We start from the raw sequence: 25122 nt of genomic DNA, 5'->3' as shown, positions 1-25122 counted from the left end.
CCAACTGGGCAATAATTTATCTAAACAATAATTGAGTATCAACCCCCATATCTACCGTCTGCCCTTTATCCCCTCTCCATTTTAATGAAATAATCAACCTTCGTTCAAATCTCCATGTATCCCATGTCCTATAAGCACTAGTATCTGACTACCTTCACTTAAAACATCATCAACCCCCAACTAAAAATTACACTAACCACCAGTATAAATATCTAATCCCCTCCATGACCATAACCGCTTCAAAATTTATCCAACAATCTTCCATGCCCACTTGTGCCCAGGAAGGGGTCCACAAAGGGCAAGAGCACGTTCTTGTTTGTCACAGCTGGTAGGAGCAGCATATATAAGTGGGTATGCAGGTAGTGAGTGGATTTCACCAATAACTGATTACTTGCCCCTTCTGCCTCTATGGTATTTGCTGCCCAGGAAGGGAGGATTCTTATCTGATGTGCCATATAGAGGATGGTGAGAGCAACGACAGAGTTTCTACATCACTGGCTGCTGAGCTGGTGCAGTACCAACTGAATTCAGCCATGCTGGAGGAGGGCTGCTTAAATTTATATGGTGGGGGCTTATACTATGGCTGAGAAAACAACTTCCTAGCTGAACCCCAAGGTGGACAATTCAATAGAAAGTTCAGATGGACCTACTGTCCTATAGTAGGTAGACGTTTCCATTTTTGGAAATGTGCAGTGAAATGTTATTACCACATAATCACTATTGTCTTGTTAACAAAGCTGTGGTGTGTTCAATTCCATATATCAGTGTTGTGTGATTTCTTGATGTTGTTTATTTTGGAGGGTTAAAGGTGACAAGAGGACATTCTGGAAGGGCCAGGTGGTCAAGATTGCTTATGCAACTAGTAAAGATGTGATGGGAGCTAAGGGCACTTGTTTCCTGTTTCAGAAGGCTCTGTCCCAGACCTGAGCTACTGTAGGAACCTAGCAGTAGGGAAATGTGTTTATATATTCCATCCTGTGAAATTCAGTCATCCTGCTGGTGAGACTATTCAGGAAAACTCAGGCAAAATGTAAATAAAATAAACATGTACATTCACAGCCAACTTCTCATTTTAGAAAGGGCAAAGTAACAATGGCCCGCTGTGTATATACAGTAAACGAATGCATAAATCCTGTAACCAAACACCTACAGCAACTGCTACAGAGGAGAAAATATCTAGCTACAATTGTAAGACTACTGAGGCAATGGGCCTATTAGGAGTAGGGGGTATTCCGGTATCAATGACACATGAGAGCAGTTTGCTAAGTCAGTGGAACCCCCAACATATTTGAAGGGCCCCCATAATGCACTTTTAGCAACATATTGTTCTTTAGTATGGAGAATAAGAATAAAAAGTTCCTTTTGCACAGAGTACCTTTTCATTCACCCAACAGCTATGATACATAAATATAACCTAATCATACAACAACCAATGGCATAAGCAAAGCAATGATACAACCTAATTAGATAATCAGTGATTATAGACAATCATGGAAGGGAAAATTACAAGGACCGTAGGTAATCTTTGCTTAGATTGTCTACTCTACAGGGAAGAATGGCTGGTTCAAGGAGTACCAAGGGGCAGCTAGGAGGCTCTAATCTATCAGCAAAACAAAAGAAATGAAGATCTGAGGACTGGAAAATTCCATTCTTCTATATTCCGTCACATTATACAATAATGCATTTTAACTTTGAAGATATATACTTTCAAAAATTCTTCTCATGCTGTTCTTACTCTTGTCCTATCATTGACAAAAAAAAAAAGGTAATCATTTGAGGGCATTTCTTCCTTAGGGGTGCAAGGGAATAATTAGAGGACATTTCTGAAGTTGCACTGCATGCATGGCTGCAATAGCCATGCATGAAGACAGAAGGGGGGATTAGTGTAAACATGGTAGAAAGGGAGAACTTCGTGCAAAAAGGCAAGACCACACAGCTTGAAGACAATACATTGGCAGAACAGTGACGCATCTCCCTAACAGCAAGATATCATCTTCTGTGAGCTTTACCTTGCAGGGCCTGCAGGCTGTGAGTCTGCACGACAATGCAGAGCTGCAGGACCAGCTGAGGCGCGCTCTCCAAAAACGTGGCCAGCAAGTGCAGCATGCTCACGTCCGCGTACTCGTACACCATCTTCCAATAAAACCGCCATCGGTCATGCTCTGCGCTCTGACGGCTTCGGATGCCCAAGTAAATAGTGCGGAAGTACCTAGAAAAAAAAAAAGCCAGCGAATTGTTTTAATAAAAGGCTGATGGGAAGAGGTCAGGCTGCCTGGTGTTCTTCACTCAGCACTGCTATGAAGTTACGATAATTAACCCCACACAATGCAAGCAAGAAATCATTAGTTCTACCTGCTACTATTTCGGGCAACTTTCATTCATAAGAATAAAGAGAACGTTAAATCTTTTCTGCAAAATTGTCCCTAAATTAAAGCAGCTTCTTTTTAGTTTGCTCACATGTTTAGCAGCAATATTGGCATTAGATACGTTATCAGCTGCTGCAGGATGATACAACCCCCTGTGAAATTTTACATTTGGGAGCAGTTCATACTAGGCTTCCAAGTGCAGAAAGTGGTATTTGGTTGGTAGCTCTTATCAGGCAACTCATTATTAATGTGTAGGTGAAAAGTGCATTTTTCATTTCCTGAATTCTCCCCTGCAAATTTGTAAAATTTTTATCAGAATCACTTGATCTATGTTTTAATGGGAATATTGTCATGTAAAATAGTCATTTTTGCCTGATGAGAGATCTCCATAGTTTTTATTATTATTATTATTATTATTATTATTAATTTTGATTATATTCTGCAATTCTTCAAAATACATTGCAGTCAACATACACAATATAAACAGATCCATACAGTACAATAGAAACATACATAAAATATAGTGCAAAACACTTAAAAGCCTCTAATAATAAAAAAAAAGCTTTCAACATCTTTCTAAATTTTAAATAATATGATTCACTGCATATTTCCAAGGGAATAGAGTTCAAGAGTTCAGGGCCTAAAACTGAATAAGCTTTAACTCTTGTGACACTCAGTTTAACTACATTCTATGATGGAACGGTGAGTAAACATTGTTAGTCAGACGTAAAGAACAATTTGGCACATAATATTTCACTTTATGCTTCAAACATAAAGAGTTTAAATATATGGATTTCTGTATCAATGTTTGTAATCTAAACTTAATCCTCTGAGCAATTGGCAACCAGTAAAATGCTATCCCCAAATTGTAAACCAAACACTGTTTTGACACAGCATTCTGGATTTACTGAAAAACATACTTTAGATATTTAGGCAAACTCTCATATAACAAACTGCAGTAATCCAAGTGTGATAAAACAAAAGACTGGACCACTAAGCAAAATTCAAGAGAAGGAAGAATAGGTTGCAAAGGCCTCAACAACTGCAATTTAAAGAATGCAGTTTTAGCTACTTTCTGTATTTGTGCCATTAACAACAATTTAGGGTCCAAAACAAAGCCCTTTTACAGGTTGTAGTGCATCATCTAATATAGGTAACTGAGGCACAACAGGAAAGGGTAAAGTTCCTAACTATAACACTGAAGTTTCAGAACAGTTGAGAACCAAAGCATTTTCTTTATTCCAATGTTTCCTGATCTTAAAATAATGCTAAAAGAGTCAACAGGAAATTCCCCGATCTTATCGCGTGGTAGAGATAATATTGCATGTCATTGGCATAGATCCGATGCACTAATTGAAGCAAGGATAACAACACTCCTAAGGGTTGTAAAAAGATGTTAAAGATAACCTCAGACAGGGAAGAGCCCTGCAGAACTCCCTGCTCATTAGAATACCGGCCAGATTGATTGTCATCTACCTGAACTTGCTGCATTCTTCCTTGGAGAAAAGAAACAAATCACTTGAAAAAAAATGCCCCCCAAGGCCTATTTCACATCGTCTTCTAATTAATTTCAAATCTGAAAATGTATCAAAGGCTGCATTAACATGTAACAGCACTAAAATACCACACTTCTTACTTTCTAAACTGCAACACAAATCGTCTAGCAGTGAAACTAATAAAGTCTCTGTTCCTCCATCCTTTTGGAATCCAAACTGACCTTCATCTAAGATACAATAATCCTTTAAAAATGCATAGTTACAGTGGAGTCAATTCACACATATTCTTTTCAGCCTTTGGAAGGTGAATAGTAAAAAAAAACAACTATTAATAGCAACTGTCGGAAATGTATATGTTCAGGAAATATGCTCTCCAAGAGCGAAATGCTTTGCCATGGCCAAAAACAAAAGCACTCAAAGACAGTGACTAGTCTGGATGCTCTATTAAACTCCCTCCACTCTGCTCATAGAAATTCACCCAAATACATATACACCTTTCATTCATCTCCAGGAACTCACAAACCCAAATATCTTTTCTTCCAGTTTAAAGCTGGAGAAAGTCCCGGGTGGAACACTGCAGTAGCTCATTACTTTCTGTATGAGCAATTTTTAAACATGCAGTTTTCAGGTTTCTGTTGCAACCTGTAACTCTGATGTGACCCTTATGCTGGTTAATGCTCAGTTTGTTCAAAAGAAGGCACTTGTCCTTTTTGATCTAATTTCTTCTCAACGTCTGGATTTTTTCTGTAGAACAGAATCATGGCTGTTGGATTCTGACCAAATTCTGCTCAGCAAGTTATGTCCCCCTGGCTACATTTCTCTTTCTCAGCTCTGTTTGAAAGGCTGTGGAGGTGGCCTGTTAGTAATTTATAAAGATTCTTGGAATATGAGACATGAGAATCTTAGGGTTCCTCCTTTATGAAATGCTTGTCCTCCTTTCCAATAACCTGAGCATCTGTCTTACATACTGTCCTCCTTGTCTGTCGCAATCTCTTATATCTCCATTCTTTGAACAGCTCATACTCTCGAAGGCAAATTGAAATAATATGATTGTGTTTGAAGACTTCAATATTCATATTGATGTCTCACCTCTTGCACTTCACTGTGAGCAATCTCTTGATTGTATGACGTTTCTTGGTTGGCATCAACTGGTAAATGCTTCTACCAATAAGCAGGGTCATACTCTTGACCTCACTTTTGTTAATTCAGCACTAGAAAACAGTGGTCATAATTTAGATATTTCTCCATTTCCATGGCCTGATCATTGTTTGATTGTCTTTAGCTTGTCTGTTCTGTTTCCAGATACAGTAAATAATCATATCTTTCCTATTATAAAAAGAGGACATATTGACTGATGCTTTTTCTGAGTTACTGTCAAATGAGTTAATTAATTTTAACCCTGTGAATACTGAAGATGCCTTATCTACTTGGTTTGCGATGACCTCTAAAGTAGCTGAGACTGTAACATCTGTTAGTGCTGTGATAACTCGATGCCCTCCTCATATTGCTTGGCCTACTCCTGAACTAAAATCATATTGATGTACTTTATACCACTTAGAGAGATCCTGGAGATGAACACGTACTTCTAACAACCTTACTGAATATCTTTCCTGTTTGGCTATATACATAAGAAAAGTCTTACATGCGAAAACAAGATTTTTTTTTCCCCAAACAAATCCACAGTGAATGCACTAACTCTGTGTAGTACAGAATTTAACAAAAGCCTCTTTTAATAGCCATCAGCTCTATGCTGGCCTCTCCTGTGATGCCTTCATGAACCTTTTTAGAGAGCATTAAATTGTCAGTTTTATTTTTCTCAGTTCCCTCAAGGTACTTATCCAGTACTGATGAACATACTTTGCTTTAATCTACTTTTGAAACATTTTCCACTCTTGAAGTCTCTACAGTGATTTCTAAAGTAAACATCTCTTTTTGTCCATTAAATACTTCAGTTGTATTCAGAGCACTCAAACAAATAGTTGCTCCACCTTTAACTAAAATCATTGACATGTTCCTGAGTGAAGGAGTTTTTCCTTCTGATGTGATAAGAACAGCTGTCAGACTCATTTTAAAAAATGGGCCTAGATTGCTCAGAGCTGGCCAATTTCAGACCAATTTCTTTGCTTTCTTTCGAAGCTAAGATTCTTGAGTTTATTGTTCTCCAACAGCTAATAAACAATGTATTCTTAATAAACAATGTATTCTTGATTCATTTCAATTTGGATTTTGTAAAGCTCTCAGGACTGAAACTTTACTTACATATTTGATAGACTCAGTTAATAGAGGGCTAGATAGTGGTGCAAAGTATTGGCTAGTCTTTTTAGATATTTCATCAGTTTTTGATACCCTAGATCTTCAGATCCTGTTATTCTGTCTCAGAGAGATTGGTCTATCTGGACTTGTCCTTGCTTAGTTTGAGTCTTACTTGTCTGACTGACCAAATCAAAATCAATGCTAATTGTTTTCCTTGGTACGATATTCCCACTAGAGTTCTGCAGGGCTCTGCCCTTTCTTCTCTGCTCTTTAATATCTATTTGGCACCAATTGGCAAGTTTCTTGTATGGGATATTTTATTCATGCAGATGACATTCAGTTCTACATTGAACTGCAAGCTTCTTGGGCTGACAACATGAGTTTGTTATCATTATATATGTGTACCATTAAATCATGGATGACACATAAACTTTCTCTGAACTTGACAAAGGCAGATCTTCTGGTGTTACAGCATACCCCCTAAACTGATATCTCTATTATGTAATAATGTATCATTGAATGTCATTCCTCACATCAAATATTTTGTTGTCTGGTTAGATTCCAGACTTTCTTTCCAACAGTGCAGGCCATCCATTGCTCCTACCATGTGACAGGGGCTGACCAATGGCACCGATAGCCCCTGTCACATGGGAAGGGCAAAGGGCCATCGGCACCATTTTGATTAGTGGCAACCGATGGCCTGAGAGGGGGAGATTGCTCCTGGGACCCCACTGGACCACCAGGAACTTTCGGTAAGTCTTTGGGGGGGGGGGGGGGTTCAGGCAAGTCTTGGGGGATCAGGAGGATGGGGGTTGCAATTAATTAAATTTGAAGGGTTGAGGTGAGTTTGGGTTGTTTTTTTTTTTTTAATGTGCCCTTTCTCCCCCTCCCCCCAAAAATGATAAGAAAACCACACAAAATTTCATGGGTTTTCGTATTGTTTCATCGCCCCCCCCGAAATGCAATGAAATAGGAAATATCGTTTCTTTTTCCTATTTCATCGCAAATGAATGCACATCCCTAGTAAATGATAGATTTTTACCTCTAATTTGAGGTTTCCCTTATTGGTAGCCTTACATAATAACATATGTGTTATTATTTACAACAGTAATGTCCATTTAAGGACATCTTATAGCCAAAATTATCTGAACCACAAATAGCCCTGCATGTTGCTTGTCATGAAGATTTGTCCATTCATTCATACCCTCCTCTTTTCTATCCATATATTAGCATTTAGCTATGGTTCAGTCATGTTAACCTTGCACACCTAAATCAGCTACCAGAAAGAGAAACCTCGAATTAGAAGTAAAAATCTACCAATTGTCACTTTGCCCTGCAAAGGGAACCAGCAATGAGTGCTGTCAAGCCACAAGCAGGAATTAGTGTGTAAAATAACAAATATGTATCCTCTTAACTAAAATCACAGCATATGGAGATATGAAAACACACATGAGGTAGCCCTTTCTGAATTGGTACACTTTACAACAGTGAAGAGGTGTCATATAGCTGTACTAGTAGGAGCTGCATTCACCAGAAGCAGGCTGCTGCTGAAAGGTCTATTAAGTAACCTCCATGTCCCATAGGCTTCAGCTGTCACTGAAAAGAAATGCTACCTTTTATATACTACAGAGATTGAAGGCCTACCAGCTTTAATACAGATGTTTGAGAAATGTACAGCAACAAGCCTACCCTTCTCCATGCTCACACAGGCTAGCCTGGCTGGTAGAGTACTGCTTCTGTCCAGGAAGCTCCCAGGTTCCATCTGCCAAACCCTACATGAAGATAACCACACATATATCTCTCCTAGACCACTCTGTGTTCTAATGAACAGCATTTACTATCTCACACAAAAGCTACCAGAGATAGAAATACCAAGGAACTCCTTGGTGTTTCTCTGACCTCTCCCCCTCACCCACCTCCACTACCAGTAATCCGTCAGCACCCTTACACCAATCATATTCTAGCCAGCCATCAGAGATTGTCTACCACCTGAAGCTGGTTCAGATCTGTTAATTTAGTTGGCTATTTCACAGGACAAAGGGTTGGTAGGTTAGAAGAAGGTACAGAGATCCATTAGAATCTATGGGTCATATATTTTGTAAGAGATTGCATATTGAAATAATTAAGAGATAGAAGTAGAAAAACAAGGGTGCTGTTCTATATGCAAAGAAAAACTTTATTAAATGACCAAAGGACTAGCCTAATTATTAATTCATACAGTATTCTGATGATCAGGTATTCATCCACACCTGCCATGCTTTCCTAACATCCATTATATACCTTGGGTAGGTGGAATAAAAGTAGGCTCTTTGGGATCAGGGACAGGCAGGTCTAGTCTAGGTTCTTCCCTCATTGCAAACTCTAAGGGAAAACACTGAGCTGGATCCTAAAGTCACAGAGCTGATGGATCCAGTTGTTATCCCAAATACAGGTATTCCACTGGTTTATACAGAATATACGTGCATAATGCACATGTATTTATGTTGGTAATAACAAATGTGTTTATATTTGCTCTTTTTATTATTTACATCTGTAATATTTACTTGCATATACCTGCCCCTTTACATGTGCAAATACGAGCAATTTATGTGTATATGGGAGGTATAAAGGTTAGGCTACTAGTGCATGTCTTCCTACTTACACCATGACTCAGTGGATTGGAGCACTAGTGAGGAAGCCCAACTTCTTATTGAAAGAGTTGGACCTTCTTGTCCATCAGGTCATGAAAGTCCAGCATTTCTTGAATGTCCCCGAGCCTAGGAGATTGGGCTCATAAAGGAAGGAGCTGCTATAGGAGATTGCCACAGGCTAGATGTGGTCTATCACAACAATCACAGTGTGAAAGACCTGAGCACAAGTGGCAGGACCTCAGATGTCTCATCAAGAGAAAACAGGCCAGGGTGAGATCTGAGAGGTCTGTTAGCCAGGTCAACTTCATTGCAACAGAACAGATAGTACTAAACACCATTTTAGATGCAACTGTGGGAAAAGTTAGCCACGTGGACAGCATTCAACATGATGGCCAGTAAGGTGAACATTTTATATAGCAATGTTAGATATAGTGCATAAGAACATATGAACATGCCATACTGGGTCAGGTCAAGGGTCCATCAAGCCCAGCATTCTGTTTCCAACAGTGGCCAATCCAGGCCATAAGAACCTGGCAAGTACCCAAAAACTAAGTCTATTCCATGTTACTGTTGCTAGTAATAGCAGTGGTTATTTTCCAAGTCAACTTAATTAATAGCAGGTAATGGACTTCTCCTCCAAGAACTTATCCAATCCTTGTGAGTAAAGATTTTGTATATGTTTTGTACCATACATTTTTATATGTGCTTCACGTTCGGTGAAGGTACTGGGCTCTTGGACACACAGGGAGGGCCATGTAGCTCCTCAGGCCTCATGACCTCCCTGGGATCCTGGACATGGGGTAAAAGCAGAGTAATGTACTTAGCTTAATGCACTGGTATGCACAGAGACTTTTTTCAATTCCTTTGACATTCTCTCCTATTAAACACTCAGCACATCAAGCCTATCATTGAAAATATTAAGCCTTTTTCATGCAGAGTTATAACTAATTGTCTAACGTGGAAATGTTTCTGTCTAGTGTAGACACAGTCTCTATATTTACACAAAACAATATCCCTTTGTCTTGTCACCTCCAGACCCACTACACTGGTCCGGTCTTCCATCCAGGGCCTTCCGCCCAGGGTCTCATCAGAGGATGACAGATTTAATCATGAGCTGCAATATTATATTCAATCTCCTGCTTATAGCAGAATCAGACTCCAAATCTGATGATCATTCCCAGACATGGATGCTCTACCTGTAGCACCTTCCTGTACACTAGTCCTCAGCCATTTGGACCCTCATTCTGTGTGCACCCTTCTACACTTCCTATAAGATCTTAACTATTATCTTTCTCAACTCTGCTCAGAGCCTCCTCTTAGAAGATACCGTCCCTATGCTGCCACTCAGTGAAGACACCCTACCCAATGGGGAAGTGCTGCACATCTACTGCAAACAGCCAAATGCTGACAGCTGACAGGCTAGGTCTGAAGAAACATCTGCCCTATAGAGGGCACTGAGACCAGCAATAGGTATATCAGAATGCATTCTGTGTAGTTTGTGGTACAGCTGGAGGTACTAGATATGGGCCCAGGGAGCTTGTAGACAGAAAGACAGCTCCAGTGATTATGAAGTATGTAAACTCTTCCTTTTTGCAGAGGATCAACCACTTGAGGATTCAGATAGACCAAGACCCAGTGGTCACCGGCAGGCAAGACATCACTCTCTGGTACTGCTTCCTAACCCCGAAGAAGACAGTGAGGAGAATGAAGGACCTGCAGAGGAGCACCTAGTATCTGAACAGTGACAGCCCATTATGGAGAAGGAAAAGGAGGAGAAGCAGCTGAGACCCTGGCGACTGCTATACATTCATGCATGCCATAACTCCAACAGCTTGCAGGTGGCCTGGAGGAGCCCAGCTCTGCAGAGGAAAACCTCATCTCACCTCAAGAATAGGAGATGCAGACCATGCTGGTGGAGAGGTGCTTAATAGATCTGAATGCCAGACTGGTGGAGTACATGGTAAAACTGAGGACAGAGATGCAGGGCAAGCGGCAGGAAATGTTAGGGTATTCGGCAGGAGCTAAGGGGTATTCATCATGCAATTGAGGCCTAGACTGTGGTGTGGAGGGAGATACTGCAGAAGATGCCCCTTAGGGATGTACAGAGGGATGCCATACATTGCATTCGGGATTTGTATTCGTCGGGGGGGGGGGGGGGGGGGGCAGATACGTTGCATTCGGCAAGGGGGACCCCTGATACGTTCATGCATTAATTCTTATTAGTTTCCCGGCTAAAACTGGATGGCCGGCGCCATCTTGTGCTCCTACCATGTGACAGGGGCTGACCAATGGCACTGGTAGGCCCTGTGACATAGTAAGGGCAAAGGCTATTGGCGCCATTTTGATTACTGGCAGCCATTGGCCCGAGTGCAGGAGACCGCTCCCGGACCCCCGCTGGACCACCAGGGACTTTTGGCAAGTCTTGTGGGGGTCAGGAGGGTCCCCTAAGGTAGGAGCACAAGATGGCACTGGCACCATCCATTGCTCCTACCATATGACAGGGGCCAACCAATGGCACCAGTAGCCCCTGTGACATAGTAAGGTCAAAGGCTATCGGCGCCATTTTGAATACCGGCAGCCGAGGGTGTGAGTGCAGGAGATGGCTCCCGGACTCCCCGCTGGACCACCAGGGAGTTTTGGTAAGTCTTGGGGGGGGGGGGGGGTTGTTTAAATTTGCTCCTTTAGACAGCCGAATAATTCAGTGTAGATTTGTTGTATTCGTGGGGAATCGCGATACATTTCGCTTCCCCATGAATACAACGAATATGACCCTATACGTTGTGGGGAAATGAATGCACACCCCTAATGCCCCTCTGCCAGCTATAGCTCCCACCAACTCTATACTATTCACCCTGGGTACGGTGATTGATTCTCTTAGAGTTCAATATTATATGTATGCACACGATATTCAACTGTATATTCCCTGTGATACAGATGGTTCCTTACCTTGCAAGCTATTTCAGGATTGTTTAGACCAGTGGTTCTCAACCCTGTCCTGGGGGACCCCCCCCCCCCCCCCCAGCCAATCGGGTTTTCAGGATATCCACAATGAATATGCATGAGAGAAAATTTGCATGTTATGGAGGCAGTGCATGCAATTTTTCTCTCATGCATATTCATTGTGGATATCCTAAAAACCCGACTGGCTGGGGGGGGGTCCCCAGGACAGGGTTGAGAACCACTGGTTTAGACACTATTAAAAGTTGGCTGAATAGCAGAGGACTTCTTTTGAACATTCAAAAGACAAAATTATTTGGGTTAGTAAAAGTTCCCCTGTTAATGATTTGATGAATATTAGGTTTCATAATAAATTAATAGTATTGCATACTGAGGTTCGGAACCTAGGGATGCTTCTTGATTCACAATTAACATTTAATCCTCATGTGCAACATTTATTTTATTTATTTATTTTTTTATACCGACATTTGTTCGGATCATCACATTGGTTTCCACAGAACTGGTAATGCAGCTAACAGAGCTTTACAATGAACGGTTTTAAAACAGTATTAAACATCTAGTTAAATGTTCTTTTATAAGTTAAAAATGCTTAAACCACTTAGACACTTTTTGAAACCAGATTTGTTTAGGACAATTTTGCAGATATTGGTATTAGGGAACTTAGACTGCTGTGGCAGTCTACTAGTTGAACTTCCATTCCAATTAAATTACTTTGAGCATTACAATTGGTCCAACATGCCATGGCTAGTGTAGTGAGCGGTGTTGTTCATTTTGACCATATTTCTCCTGTTCTCATTACATTGGTTACCGGTATGTTAGAGATACCAATTTAGAATTGGGATTATTTTATACTGACTTATGTATGCCGATATGGGTTGTACAGTGGCAAAACAGTTAAGTTGGATCAAAAAATGCACATTTACTTAGGCTTCTGGCAGTAGAGTCTCTCAAAAATGAGTCTTTTTCTACGTAGGTCTCAAATTATGTAATGATCTCCCAATAGAAATAAGGTCTCAGAGAAATATTAAAGTGATTAGTCGATGGTTAAGACACACTATTTTAAGATGGCATTTGAGTTTTAGCATTTTTATATGTTTTTTGTATTTGGATTATATTTGCTATTTATTTTATATTGTTTGTGGTGATTTTATGAATGTATTTCATGTAATTCGCACTGAACTTATGAATGGAAGCTGTGGAATATAAACAGATAGATAAATAAATAAGCAAGGAAACAAACAAACAAATAAATAAATAAAGATATGTTATAGCTCCCTGGATACAGTGCCCACTAATATTTGCAGCACCACCAGGTTGGAGGGCTCCTCCCCAGGTGGAGTTCTTCCTGCTCTCTTGGCTGTTCCACCTATGTCTCCATCGCCACTCATCATGGTATCCTTTCCTCTAATGCCACCACTATCACCACCACCACCTCTCCCCATGCAAGCAGCAGCATTACTACTGGCACTACCACAGAGAGATGCTGCCCCTTCTCTGAGGGAACAAGTAGCTGAGGAGGAAAGTCCCACCACAGCTGCCAGTCGACAGTCGACTGACTTTGAGCCCTCAGGCCCCTCCAGCAGCTCCATTCATGTGTCAGTGCCCATAGGTCCCACGCCCTCCAAGGGTAGGTGACAGCTGCAACAGGACACCACTGTGGAAGAGTGCCAGAATTGGACATTCGAAGGCACCAGAGATTCTTCCACCCTGAAAAAATGGCAGCCAAGGAAGTAAATAACTGCACATTCATCTTCTAAAATGTATGTATAGCATGTCATTGACTCTGACAGAGTATCTCTTGCAATTCCTCCAGACTCAGGTCATGTGCCTACTCCTCCTCCTCTTTATCTGGATGATCTTCTAGACCCTCTGCATGAGCCACACCTCTGGTTTTGGAAAGGTTATAAAGCAAACAGCAGGCTAGAAAGATCTCAAAGATTTTAGGTGGCTTTTAGAGAAGGCATCCTCCAGATCTGTCTAAACAGTGGAAATGTGTTTTGAGGAGGCCAAAGGTGCTCTTGATGACTGCCCGGCTTTACGTGCGCCGCCGGGCCTTTTGAAAATAGGCCCGGCACGCATAACCCCCCCCCCCCCCCCACACACACACACACACGCATAAATCCACCTGGATTTACGCGCATAGGGGCGGATTTTCAGAGCCCTGCTCGCGTAAATCCGCCCAAAACCGGGCGGATTTACGCGAACAGGGCCCTGCGCGCCGGGAAGCCTATTTTACATAGGCCTCCCGGCGCGCGCAGAGCCCCGGGACTCGCGTACGTCCCGGGGTTCTCGGAGGGGGGCGTGTCGGGGGGCGGGGCCGGAGCGCGCGGCGTTGCGGGGGCGTGTCGGCAGCGTTTTGGGGGCGGGTACGGGGCGTGGCTACGGCCCGGGGGCGTGGCCGCGCCCTCCGTACCCGCCCCCCAGGTCGCGGCCCGGCGCGCAGCAGGCCCGCTGGCGCGCGGGGATTTACGTCTCCCTCCGGGAGGCGTAAATCCCCCGACAAAGGTAAGGGGGGGGTGTAGACAGGGCCGGGTGGGTGGGTTAGGTAGGGGAAGGGAGGGTAAGGTGAGGGGAGGGCAAAGGAAAGTTCCCTCCGAGGCCGCTCCGATTTCGGAGCGGCCTTGGAGGGAACGGGGGGAGGCAGCGCGGCTCGGCGCGCGCAGGCTATACAAAATCGATAGCCTTGCGCGCGCCGATCCAGGATTTTAGTGGATACGCGCGGCTCCGCGCGTATCTACTAAAATCCAGCGTACTTTTGCTTGAGTCTGATGCGCAAGCAAAAGTAGGCTGATCGCGCTTCTTTTAAAATCTACCCCATAGGCTTTTAAAATCTGCCCCATATGTGCTAACCCCGCTCCAACACGCCTCTTTTTTGCAGGTGTAGTTTTGCTCACATACATGCATATCTGGCCCCTTTTTAAAATATGCTTTACACATGACTGGGCCACATACACACATCTATAGCCTTTTTGATGCAAGTAAGCCTTTTGCAAATTTATCTTTAAGAGAGATTTTAGCCTGTTACTGCTGTAAGCTTATATGAAATATGTTAGCAAAATAAGCAGTGCACCAGAAAGAGTGAATCACTAACCAACAGCTTAAGGATTTACAGTCTGCAGATGACTTAAATATTAATAAAGTTTTGCTTGTCATCATAGCTTGAAAAGGGCATGAAAAACAGTTATCTTTATGTCATTTACCTATTGACTTAAGACTGCAGTACAGCAGGAACGGGTAGATAAATTCTTTACTTTTTTATCACACTTACAAATGTTTTGACACCTTTGGGAACATAAATTCTAATAATATATCCAGAACTAATTTGAAAGGAGATGCATTGTATCACTCTTTGTATTTCTTGTTTGGTAAGACAAATTCCAGTGTTAGCAAGGACACAATTTAAATTAATAAAAAGTATTAATTGCATACTTATCACCCAGAAACAACAAACACCAGCATATGCCGCTCAAAGGGTAGTGATGTTGCATGTTGCTTATATAAGTTTGCAACTGTATTTGAAAATGTAGCACCTGTCCTGATCTGCTTCCAGGTACTGAAGCTCACAGAGAGGCTCATGGCCTAGCACAGGCCCCCGTGACCTTCTGGGGTTCCCACAAGAGGGGCTCTTCTGCTCATCAGCCCAGTCAAAAGCTCAAAAAATCACCACATGGATTCCAAAGCTGTAGTTGCAGGTAAAACAACATCCAAAAAGTATGATCCACCAATTGCTAGTGGAGGAGCAGCCTTGTGGTTAGAGCAGTGGGCTGTGAATTTGCAAGGCTAGGGATCAAATCTTGCTACTGTTCCTTGTGCCCTGGGGTGAGCCACTTCACCCTCCTTTAACTTAGAGCCTCGTTTACTAAACATTTTTCCCATAGACACAGAATGGGAGAAAAGCCTTAGTAAATCAGGCCCTTAGACTGTGAGCCCTCCAGGGACAGGCAAATACCTACAGTACCTGAATGTAATTTGCTTTGACATGGCAGAAAATAAATAGCAACACAGAATCCATGCATCACAGAAAATAACACTCAGCCATTTTCAATGACAATAAAACTGCATTCCCATAACAGGTCAGCTCTTGGGACAGGAACTCTCCTCCCTTGGGTCTTCCCAAATACCTGCTGTAAAGGCCGCACTCCTTTTTCTCTCAGCATCTTGCTCTGGGGTGATTCTGGCTGACTCCCCTTCTACCAGGAACTTCTTAGAACTCCTGCCTCAGATGGGCAGCTTCTTTAATTTTTTTCCTTAACTTCCATTGGGGCCAAAATCCCTTTTCAGTGAACTTATCTCCACAGACGTCTTCCAAATCATTTCCAATTCCTAAATTCTTCTTCTTCACTTCAGTCCTCACAGAGTTTTCCCTGTTGAACCCCCCAAACTCTTGTTCTCCCTGGAAGTACTGAGGACCCCAATATTGGACCCCTAGACTTTTTCATCGGACAAGAATTCTTCTTTCTTCATTCTCTTCTCAGTTGTGAGAGGGTTTCAGTCCAAGTGCTTTCCCTGTGAACGGAATGACCCCCACCTAGCAACACTCTGTGGGGACAGGCGGCACCATCAGACTGTGGATAGCAGACTGGCTTCTCCTGACTCCGACATCCCCAGTTTCCTCCTGCGTCACATGGGTGCAGAAGTTTGATCAAGCCTTTGATACCTCCCACTGGAGACTATCCTCCTAACGCAGTCCTACCTACACTGGCCTCATTAGCAGAGCAGGGTCTGTTGACACTACTGATCCTACACTACTGGCACACCAGGTCTGTTGAGACCGTTGTGGCCAATGCAGTTAAGAGCAGCGGCTATAGTAAGGGGAAAAACCTTGAGGACCCCCCCTTACAAAAGCAGAATACATGTCAACAATCAGAATCAAAATGGATATACCAAGGCAAAGCAATTAGTGGCAATGTAATGTAATGCGCTGCCGTGTGGGAGACTCCTGTGTCTGGCTTCTATCCCTGGGGCTATCTATGTGCAGTTTGTCAACAGTGTATGTATATTCTGAGGATAACAATGATAGATATAAATACATATATGAGTAAGTAAGATTTTCAACACTATTAACATGAGGTGGTAGGACAATAAATATTAGGCAGCATTCTACTGTCAATCCTTTTATTTTTGCTATTGTACACATAGATTTTTACCCGTTCATATATTGGAATCTGCTTGTAAAGTTTATTGAGGTTCAAAATAAATATGAGTGTGTAGTACCTGGGTTTCAGATAGCTTTTAGATGATGACTCATAGGGGTCACTCTCAGGGGGCACACATTACATTGACTTTTGGTTGTTCTTGAAATTTGAGGAGCAACACTGTGCATGGCAGCCCATTGTCTCACAAAACCAGAAGTCCCAACACCGATTGGTGCAAGGGATTTTGCTTTATTTATGTGAGGCACTCAAAAATATTTCTTCCACGTAGGACATAACAAGTGACAAGATTTAAAGACACAGTAATACCCTTTTAAGCCATATCTCCCAAATTAAATTTTTCTGCAGAAGGAGAATGATGTGTTTTTAGTAACACAGTGGTATTAAAAATGCAATGAGTTTCGAGTTTCCCGCACGTCCCAAATTCATTTGATTTAGTTATCCAGGCTGATTTTGCTTTTTTAAAATTCTGAGTCCTGATTTTGCTGTTCCCTGCTGCTGCCACTACATCTCTCAGTTAATGAAGTCTCTTCTATTATTACAAAAAATTTACAGGAAAAATGTCTTTTATTTATTTATTTATTTAACACTTTTATATACCGAAGTTTGTATGTACATCACATCGGTTTACATGGAAAGGATAGAGAGGAGGAAATGGATAAGATCAGGGGTAGAAGTTACATTAAACAATATAACTGGTTGAACTAAATGGCAATAAGAAGAAGGTTGTAATCATAGACGTTAAAAGGATAGTGGAGGAAGGAAAGGCAAAGAAGGGGAGGAGCAGTAGTAACAAAGTAACTGAATCAACTCAGAGAGGGATTATGCACAGGAGGTTTCCACTAACATCTTTTATACACAGAGACTATATGTTCATACAAGGATCTGGTACAGTAAGCATCCTTACCTTCAATGATTACAATTTTTCGGTTGAAAGTCTTTAAAAATCAAAGGATAACCATTGCACCAAACACCATTTCCTAATTGTTTGATCACATGCAGAACAAACTTCGATGCAGCAGAACAAGCATTAGTCTTGAGGGAGTTGGGATCAAAGCAGGAGCTGCTGCGAGTGATCTTGGCATTGGCTGAATAATGACTGAGGTTTGTCTAACTTGTTTAACTAAACTATTTCTTTCTGCTTTGGAAGATGGTTTGCTTAATCATTCCTCTGTAATTTCTTTCTGTTTGAGAGTATGATAGATCACTTTCCTTGTTTGTTTTTCCCACCCATCCACCCCCAATTCCTACCCATCCCTATATCTAATCTACACGTATAAACTTGCTCCATTAAAAGACTGGTACAAAATAATAGGAAGTAACTAGTACTTTGAATAAGTAAGTGCAAAATAAACCCTCACTCAAAGTTGGTGTAAGGCTACTAATTGATATTATTAGGCAGAATTATTTTTCCCAATCCCCCTAAATGGACAGTACCTTATAGGGTAAAATTATCAATTAGTGGTCATACACAAATGAGTGCAAAATTAACCCAGAATAAAATTTAAAAGAAATAGTAGGTCTATTAATTCAAGATTGTTGCGCTTCCCGGCCGCATTGGCCCGCTCACCTGGCGCGACCGTCTACCAGCTCCTCCCTGACTCCCAGCTCCACTCAGCCACAGCTCTGATGAGCATCCCCAGACTCTCGGTGGCCTACTCCCTTGCAGCTCTCCTCGCACTGGGGCTTGGCATCCTCCTAGCATAGGAAAACCCCGGGCGGTGCCCGATCCTGACATCAGATATGCTTGGTATATATTAGGGATGTGAATTGTTTTTCAACGATTTAGATTATTGTCCCGATAAGGTTTAAATCATCATTAATCGGTAAAGAATGCGATACAATAGAAATTCCCCCGATTTATCGTGAAAAATCATTTTTTTTGTTAGTGCGCACTAACGGGAGTTAGTGCGCGCTAACAGGAAGATAGTGGGCACTAACCATTGTTAGTGCGCACTAACAGAAAATGATACAATTTGACACTTTTCAGATCAGTGAAGGTCAGTTTAGGAATGAATATGTATTCCTATTGGCTGCCCTCTTATTTATTCATGTTACCAAGGTTCCCACTGACGTGATGGTTTAATATATGGGGGATGGGAAATGGAAATGGTTGGTAGTTGACAAAAAAAGTAATGTGATCAGTCAATGTGACTAGAACTTGTGCCCTATCCCTGATACCGGGAGTGTTGTGATCTTCCTGCACACAGTGCCCTATCCCTGATAACGGGAGTGTTGTGATCTTCCTGCACACAGTGCCCTATCCCTGTTACCGGGGGTGTTGTGATCTTCCTGCATGCAGTGCCCTATCCCTGATACCGGGAGTGTTGTGATCTTCCTGCATGCAGTGCCCTATCCCTAATACCGGGAGTGTTGTGATCTTCCTGCATGCAGTGCCCTATCCCTGATACCGGGAGTGTTGTGATCTTCCTGCATGCAGTGCCTGATCCCTGATACCAGGAGTGTTCTGATCTTCCTCTCTGCACTGCCCTGTGCAGGATCTCGAGAGCTGTGATCGTCTACCTTGCAATGCCCTGTCCCTGATACCGGGAGTGTTGTGATCCTCCTGCATGCAGTGCCCTATCCCTAATACCGGGAGTGTTGTAATCTTCTTGCACACAGTGCCCTATCCCGGTTACCGGGGGTGTTGTGATCTTCCTGCACACAGTGCTCTAGCCCGGTTACCGGGTGTTGTGATCTTCCTGCACACAGTGCCCTATCCCGGTTACCGGGGGTGTTGTGATCTTCCTGCATACAGTGCCCTGTTCTGGTTACCGGGGGTGTTGTGATCTTCCTGCACGCAGTGCCCTATCCATGATACCGGGCATGTTGTGATCTTCCTGCACGCAGTGCCCTATCCCTGATACTGGGATGTGTGAAGGAAGATCACAACAGCCCCGGTAAGCGGGATAGGGCACTGTGTGCAGGAAGATCACAACACTCCCGGTATTAGGGATAGGGCACTGCATGCAGGAAGATCACAACACTCCCGGTATCAGGGATAGGGCACTGCGTGCAGGAAGATCACAACACTCCCGGTATCAGGGATAGGGCACTGCCTGCAGGAAGATCACAACACTCCCGGTATCAGGGATAGGGCATTGCAAGTTAGAAGATCACAGCTCTCAAGATCCTGCACAGGGCAGTGCAGAGAGGAAGATCACATCACTCCCGGTATCAGGGATAGGGCACTGTGTGCAGGAAGATCACAACAGCCCCGGTATCAGGGATAGGGCACTGAGTGCAGGAAGACCACAACACCCCCGCTATCAGGAATAGGGCACTGCATGCAGAAAGATCACAACACCCCTGGTATCAGGGATACGGCACTGCATGCAGGAAGATCACAACACTCCCGGTATCAGGGATAGGGCACTGTGTGCAGGAAGATCACAACACTCCCGGTATCAGGGATATGGCACTGAGTGCAGGAAGATCACAACACTCCCAGTATCAGGGATCTGGCACTGCATGCAGGAAGATCACAACACCCCCGGTATCAGGGATAGGGCACTGTGTGCAGGAAGATCACAACACTCCCGGTATCAGGGATAGGGCACTGTGTGCAGGAAGATCACAACACTCCCAGTATCAGGGATAGAACACTGCGTGCAGGAAGATCACAACACTCCCGGTATCAGGGATCTGGCACTGCATGCAGGAAGATCACAACACTCCCGGTATCAGGGATAGGGCACTGTGTGCAGGAAGATCACAACACTCCCGGTATTAGGGATAGGGCACTGCATGCAGGAAGATCACAACACTCCCGGTATCAGGGATAGGGCACTGCATGCAGGAAGATCACAACACTCCCGGTATCAGGGATAGGGCACTGTGTGCAGGAAGATCACAACACTCCCGGTATCAGGGATAGGGCACAAGTTCTAGTCACATTGACTGATCACATTACTTTTTTTGTCAAGCTACCAACCGTTTCCGTTTCCCATCCCCCATATATTGTCTGTGGGAACCTTGGTAACATGAATAAATAAGAGGGCAGCCAATAGGAATACATGTTCATTCCTAAACTGACCTTAACTGCCCTGAAAAGTGTCAAATTGTATCATTTTCTGTTAGCGCGCACTAACAATGGTTAGTGCGCTCTAACTCCCGTTAGCGCGCGCTAATCGGAAAACCCAATTTTTTTACTAAAAAATCGTGCCAAACACAATTTTCTTCTCCTGCCAGACGATTTCGATCGTTAAGACGATCGGGCACACAATTCACATCCCTAGTATATATACACCAGCCCGGCCCCTAGCTCAGGGCTGGTGTATATATACCGGTGTCTCTAGTTTGCCTTCCTGTGTTCCAGTGTCTTGCTCCTGTATCTCCTGTTCCAGTCTCTCTATTCCAGCGTCTTCCGTTCCAGCATCTCCTGTGTCTCCTGTTCCAGCGTCTCCTGTGTCTTCTGTTCCAGCATTTCCTGTGTCTCCTGTTCCAGCATCTCCTGTGTCTCCTGTTCCAGCATCTCCTGTGTCTTCTGTTCCAGCGTCTCCTGTGTCTCCAGTTCTAGCATCTCCTGTGTCTCCTGTTCCAGTGTCTCCTGCTCCTTCGTCTCTCCATCCCTGGTAGTACCCTTTGGACTGATCTCACTGTACTGACCTTTGCCTGTTCTTGACTACTCTTTGATTGCTGCCTGAACTGACCTGTTCCTGGAACTCCGACTATTCTTGTCTTCCACCTGGAACCTGACCTCCTGCTTGACCTGACTACGCCCGGATTGACCTCTGTTTCCGACCCTGCCTGGCTGACTATTCTGCACTAAGACTCTGCCTTACTTCTCGCTATACACTCGGACACTCTATTCTGGCCTACTGCGACCTCTGGACTTCCTTGTCTGAACACCGACCGCACACCCTTGTTCGTGGTGGGCACTCCCTTGAACTTTCTCTCTAGGAGACCCTGCGAGGCCTACCTAAGACCAGGTGGCCCGGGTAACCAAGGGCTCAACCTGAAGGAACCCCAGGTTGCTATTGGTGAAGCTCCAGCTAGCCTCTGTCTCCTCCTGTGCTCCGCCTCCTGGTGGCAGGCGCTTTCCGGGTCCTACTGGAGGGCCGTACCAATTCTGCACCAGGCCAAGGGTCCACTCCCAGCACAACAGAGATCATAGGTAAACAAAGTAGGAAAAAATACTAATCATCACTTGGAGAAATACTGCTTTGTATCAGGAAGGGGAGAGAAAGTAAGTGATTTTTGTCATCTATAGACAGAACAAAAAGTTAAGTAAATCTCTGGTGGAACTTGGCTGGTAGTATCTTGTTAAATCTTTGTGGTAATTATTTCTAGTTGGTCTGATTAACTTTTCTTCCCAGATTATTTATTTAGTTGGTTACTTATTTATTTTGAACTTACCAATTCATGAGAACCTTCAAATATGAGAAATACAGAAAGACATGTTAAAATAAAATACAGATACACCAATTTTAAGAAGAAATATAGGATGCATATAACTTGCCATTACTTAGTCCACATATGGAGGTAGAGATTAAATGAGCAAAAAGAAAACATCAATTACAAATTTATTTAAAGGACTAATTCAAAAAAGTATTATGGGACAGGATCAGAAGGTAAATTCCTATTCTACAAAAAAACCCTCCAACTGAATTGGATCAAAGAAAATATTTTTAATACCCTTCAATTTCACAACACACTTACATGGGAATTTTAAAAGGAAAGCAGCTAGATCTGTTTTCACAAAAGAAACATTTCCATTTTTTGCTGTGTCTCCTTGACAACGTCAGAAAAAAACCAGCTACTTTCTGACCTAAAAAAAGCGATTCTTTTAGACGAAAGAATAACCTCATCATCCGTTGCTTATCCAATTCTTGAGCAAAAGTAACTAAATGAGTAGCTCTCTCAACTAGTTCAGATTGTGACTGCTCTAAGTAAGATGAAAATTTGCTTATGAAAAATCAATTTTACCCACATTTTCTGAGGAAACAACTTGATTACGATCTGGTAAATAATATACACCCTAGAAATGGAGGAAACAGAATCTTTAGGAACTTTTAAAATGTCTAAATCAAATTTCTTCAACATTTCCAAAGAGGAAATTGTGGAGCAGCAGGGAAAATTAAGAATTTTGCAGAAATGTTCTCTCACCCTGCTCCTTGATTAAAACTGAATGTTGATTAACCTGTGTTGACAAACCACCCAAGAAGCCTACCACTGAATCAAATTTAGTAGATATAGATCTTTCTAGGCTGGTAATTTCAGTCCATAATGCTTCATCAGTAACTATCTACTGCTGGTGCCACTAACAGACTGACTAGCAGCTTCTTACCTAGCTGAGATACACATTCACCTCCAGCACATAGGTTGCTCTGCCTCCAGCCTTAATCCTCGACGGGGAAAAGTGAGGAGAAAACCACCCTCACACCTATCTGCTGTGCCCTCTCTCCAAGAGCCATGAAGTCACTTTTGCTATATTAAAAAGGGATACCTAGCAGGATTCTTGCTAAAGTGGATGAGCATCATGAGATATGAGTCGTTATAATCTGTCACTGATGTAATATGAAAAGCTCATTCGGCAAAAATGGCACAAAATCTGACGCTCACAAAAGGAAGCTGTGTCTTTGCATCACTTTCCATAATAGCAGAGTATCCCATGCATCATAGTAACTTGATGTTGCAGATTTTAAATGTATAGTTATCTTGATTTTGTGACTGAAATTCACTTAATACTGATTGAGCTGCCTATAAATATGTTTTATTTGATTGTGCAGGTATTGGGGTGGGAAGAAACAAAAATTTAGTTTCATTTTTTGTTTTGTTTTTTAGGAGGGTTTCTCCCATGAATTTTGTTTCATTTACATTTATTCTGTTTATTTCATTTAAGAACATGTAATAAACATTAAGGGGCGGATTTTAAAAGGCCCGCGCGTGTAAATCCTTCTGGATTTACGCGCGCAGGGCCCTCGCGCGCCGGCGCGCCTATTTTGCATAAGCTGCCGGCGCGCGTAAAGCCCCGGGACGCGTGTAAGTCCCGGGGCTTTCGAAAAGGGGAGGGGGGGGGCGTGTCCGGGGCGTTCCCGAAACGACGCGGCGTTTCGGGGGCGGGCCCGGGGGCGTGGCGCCGGCCCGGGGGCGTGGTTGAGGCCTCCAGACCAGCCCCCGGGACCGGAGGACGGAGCGGGGCTGCCAGCCGACGCGCGCAAAGGTAGGGGGGGGTTTAGATAGGGCCAGGGGGGTGGGTTAGGTAGGGGAAGGGAGGGGAAGGAGGGGGGAGGGCAAAGAAAAGTTTCCTCCGAGGCCTCTCCGAAAACGGAGCAGCCTCGGAGGGAACAGGCAGGCTGCGCTGGGCTCGGCGCGCGCAGGTTGCACAAATGTGCACCCTCTTGCGCTCGCCGACCCTGGATTTTATAAGATACGCACGGCTACGCGCGTATCTTATAAAATCCAGTGTACTTTTGTTCGCGCCTGGTGCGCGAACAAAAGTACGCGATCGCATAGTTTTTAAAGATCTACCCCAATGAGAGCAAAACAAAAAAAAGAAACAGGGCCTCTCGAGACCTTTCGTCTCCACCACCCATTCCTCCCACATGAAAAAATGCCAGAGCCAGGATCCTTCCCAGCCCCCACTTACCCAGCCAGGGGGGCAATCTGGTGACGAGGCCTAGGTCCAGGCCAAAGCCTTTCGATTTGCATAGCCCTAGGCCACAGTAGATTGCTACGACCTTGACCTAAGCTTACATAAGGCCCAGACTTGAAGGCCTGGTCCTGACACAGTCTAGACTAGTTGCTGTACACCAAAACGGAGACATTCGCTGAAGAAGGAGGTACTGGAGTTAATTAGCTCTGGAGTGTCACCAGTGGATACTATCAATTTCAAGAAGAAGAAGACAGAAGAGGACAATGCATCGGAACCTGGGCCTAAGCACAGGCATTGGGACCCAGCCTCCGGGCTGGGCCCTGGTGTCGAGCCTGAGACTGGGCTGAGGCCCCAGCATCAAGACCCGGCCTCCAGACCAGGCCCTAGGCCTGGACCTTGGCCTAGACAGAGGTCCAGGCATCAGGACCCAGCCTCTGGATCTAGCCCTGGCATCAAGCCTGGGCCTGGACCTAGGCCAATGCCCAGATCTTAGGACCAGGCTTCAGGACTGGACCCTGGAATCAGGCCTGGGCCAAGGCCTTGGCCCAGGCTGAGGTTCAGGTGTCGGGACTCAGCCTCTGGACTGGGCACCAGCATCAGGCCTCCGTGCCTTGGTTCAGGCTGAAGCCCAGGCATCAAGACCCTCCTTGAAGGTTGGGCCCAGCATCA

At 43.6% G+C, this 25122-nt stretch overlaps 1 protein-coding gene across 1 annotated transcript in view; it reads right to left on the bottom strand.

The window, feature by feature from the left end:
* Positions 1-1731: 1731 nt before the first annotated feature.
* Positions 1732-25122, bottom strand: part of LOC115083386 (XK-related protein 4-like) — a 581156-nt gene continuing 557765 nt past the window's right edge. Inside the window, exons 2-3 of the mRNA XM_029587187.1 lie at positions 2010-2209; positions 1732-1742 (exon numbers count right to left, since the gene is read on the bottom strand). Of these exons, the coding sequence (XP_029443047.1) occupies positions 1732-1742; positions 2010-2209 (211 nt within the window). The remainder of the gene's footprint in view (positions 1743-2009; positions 2210-25122) is intronic.

This window comes from Rhinatrema bivittatum, chromosome 2 (assembly GCF_901001135.1).
Source record: "Rhinatrema bivittatum chromosome 2, aRhiBiv1.1, whole genome shotgun sequence".
Lineage (NCBI taxonomy): Eukaryota > Metazoa > Chordata > Amphibia > Gymnophiona > Rhinatrematidae > Rhinatrema > Rhinatrema bivittatum.
This window is presented reverse-complemented; position numbering and strand designations above follow the sequence as displayed.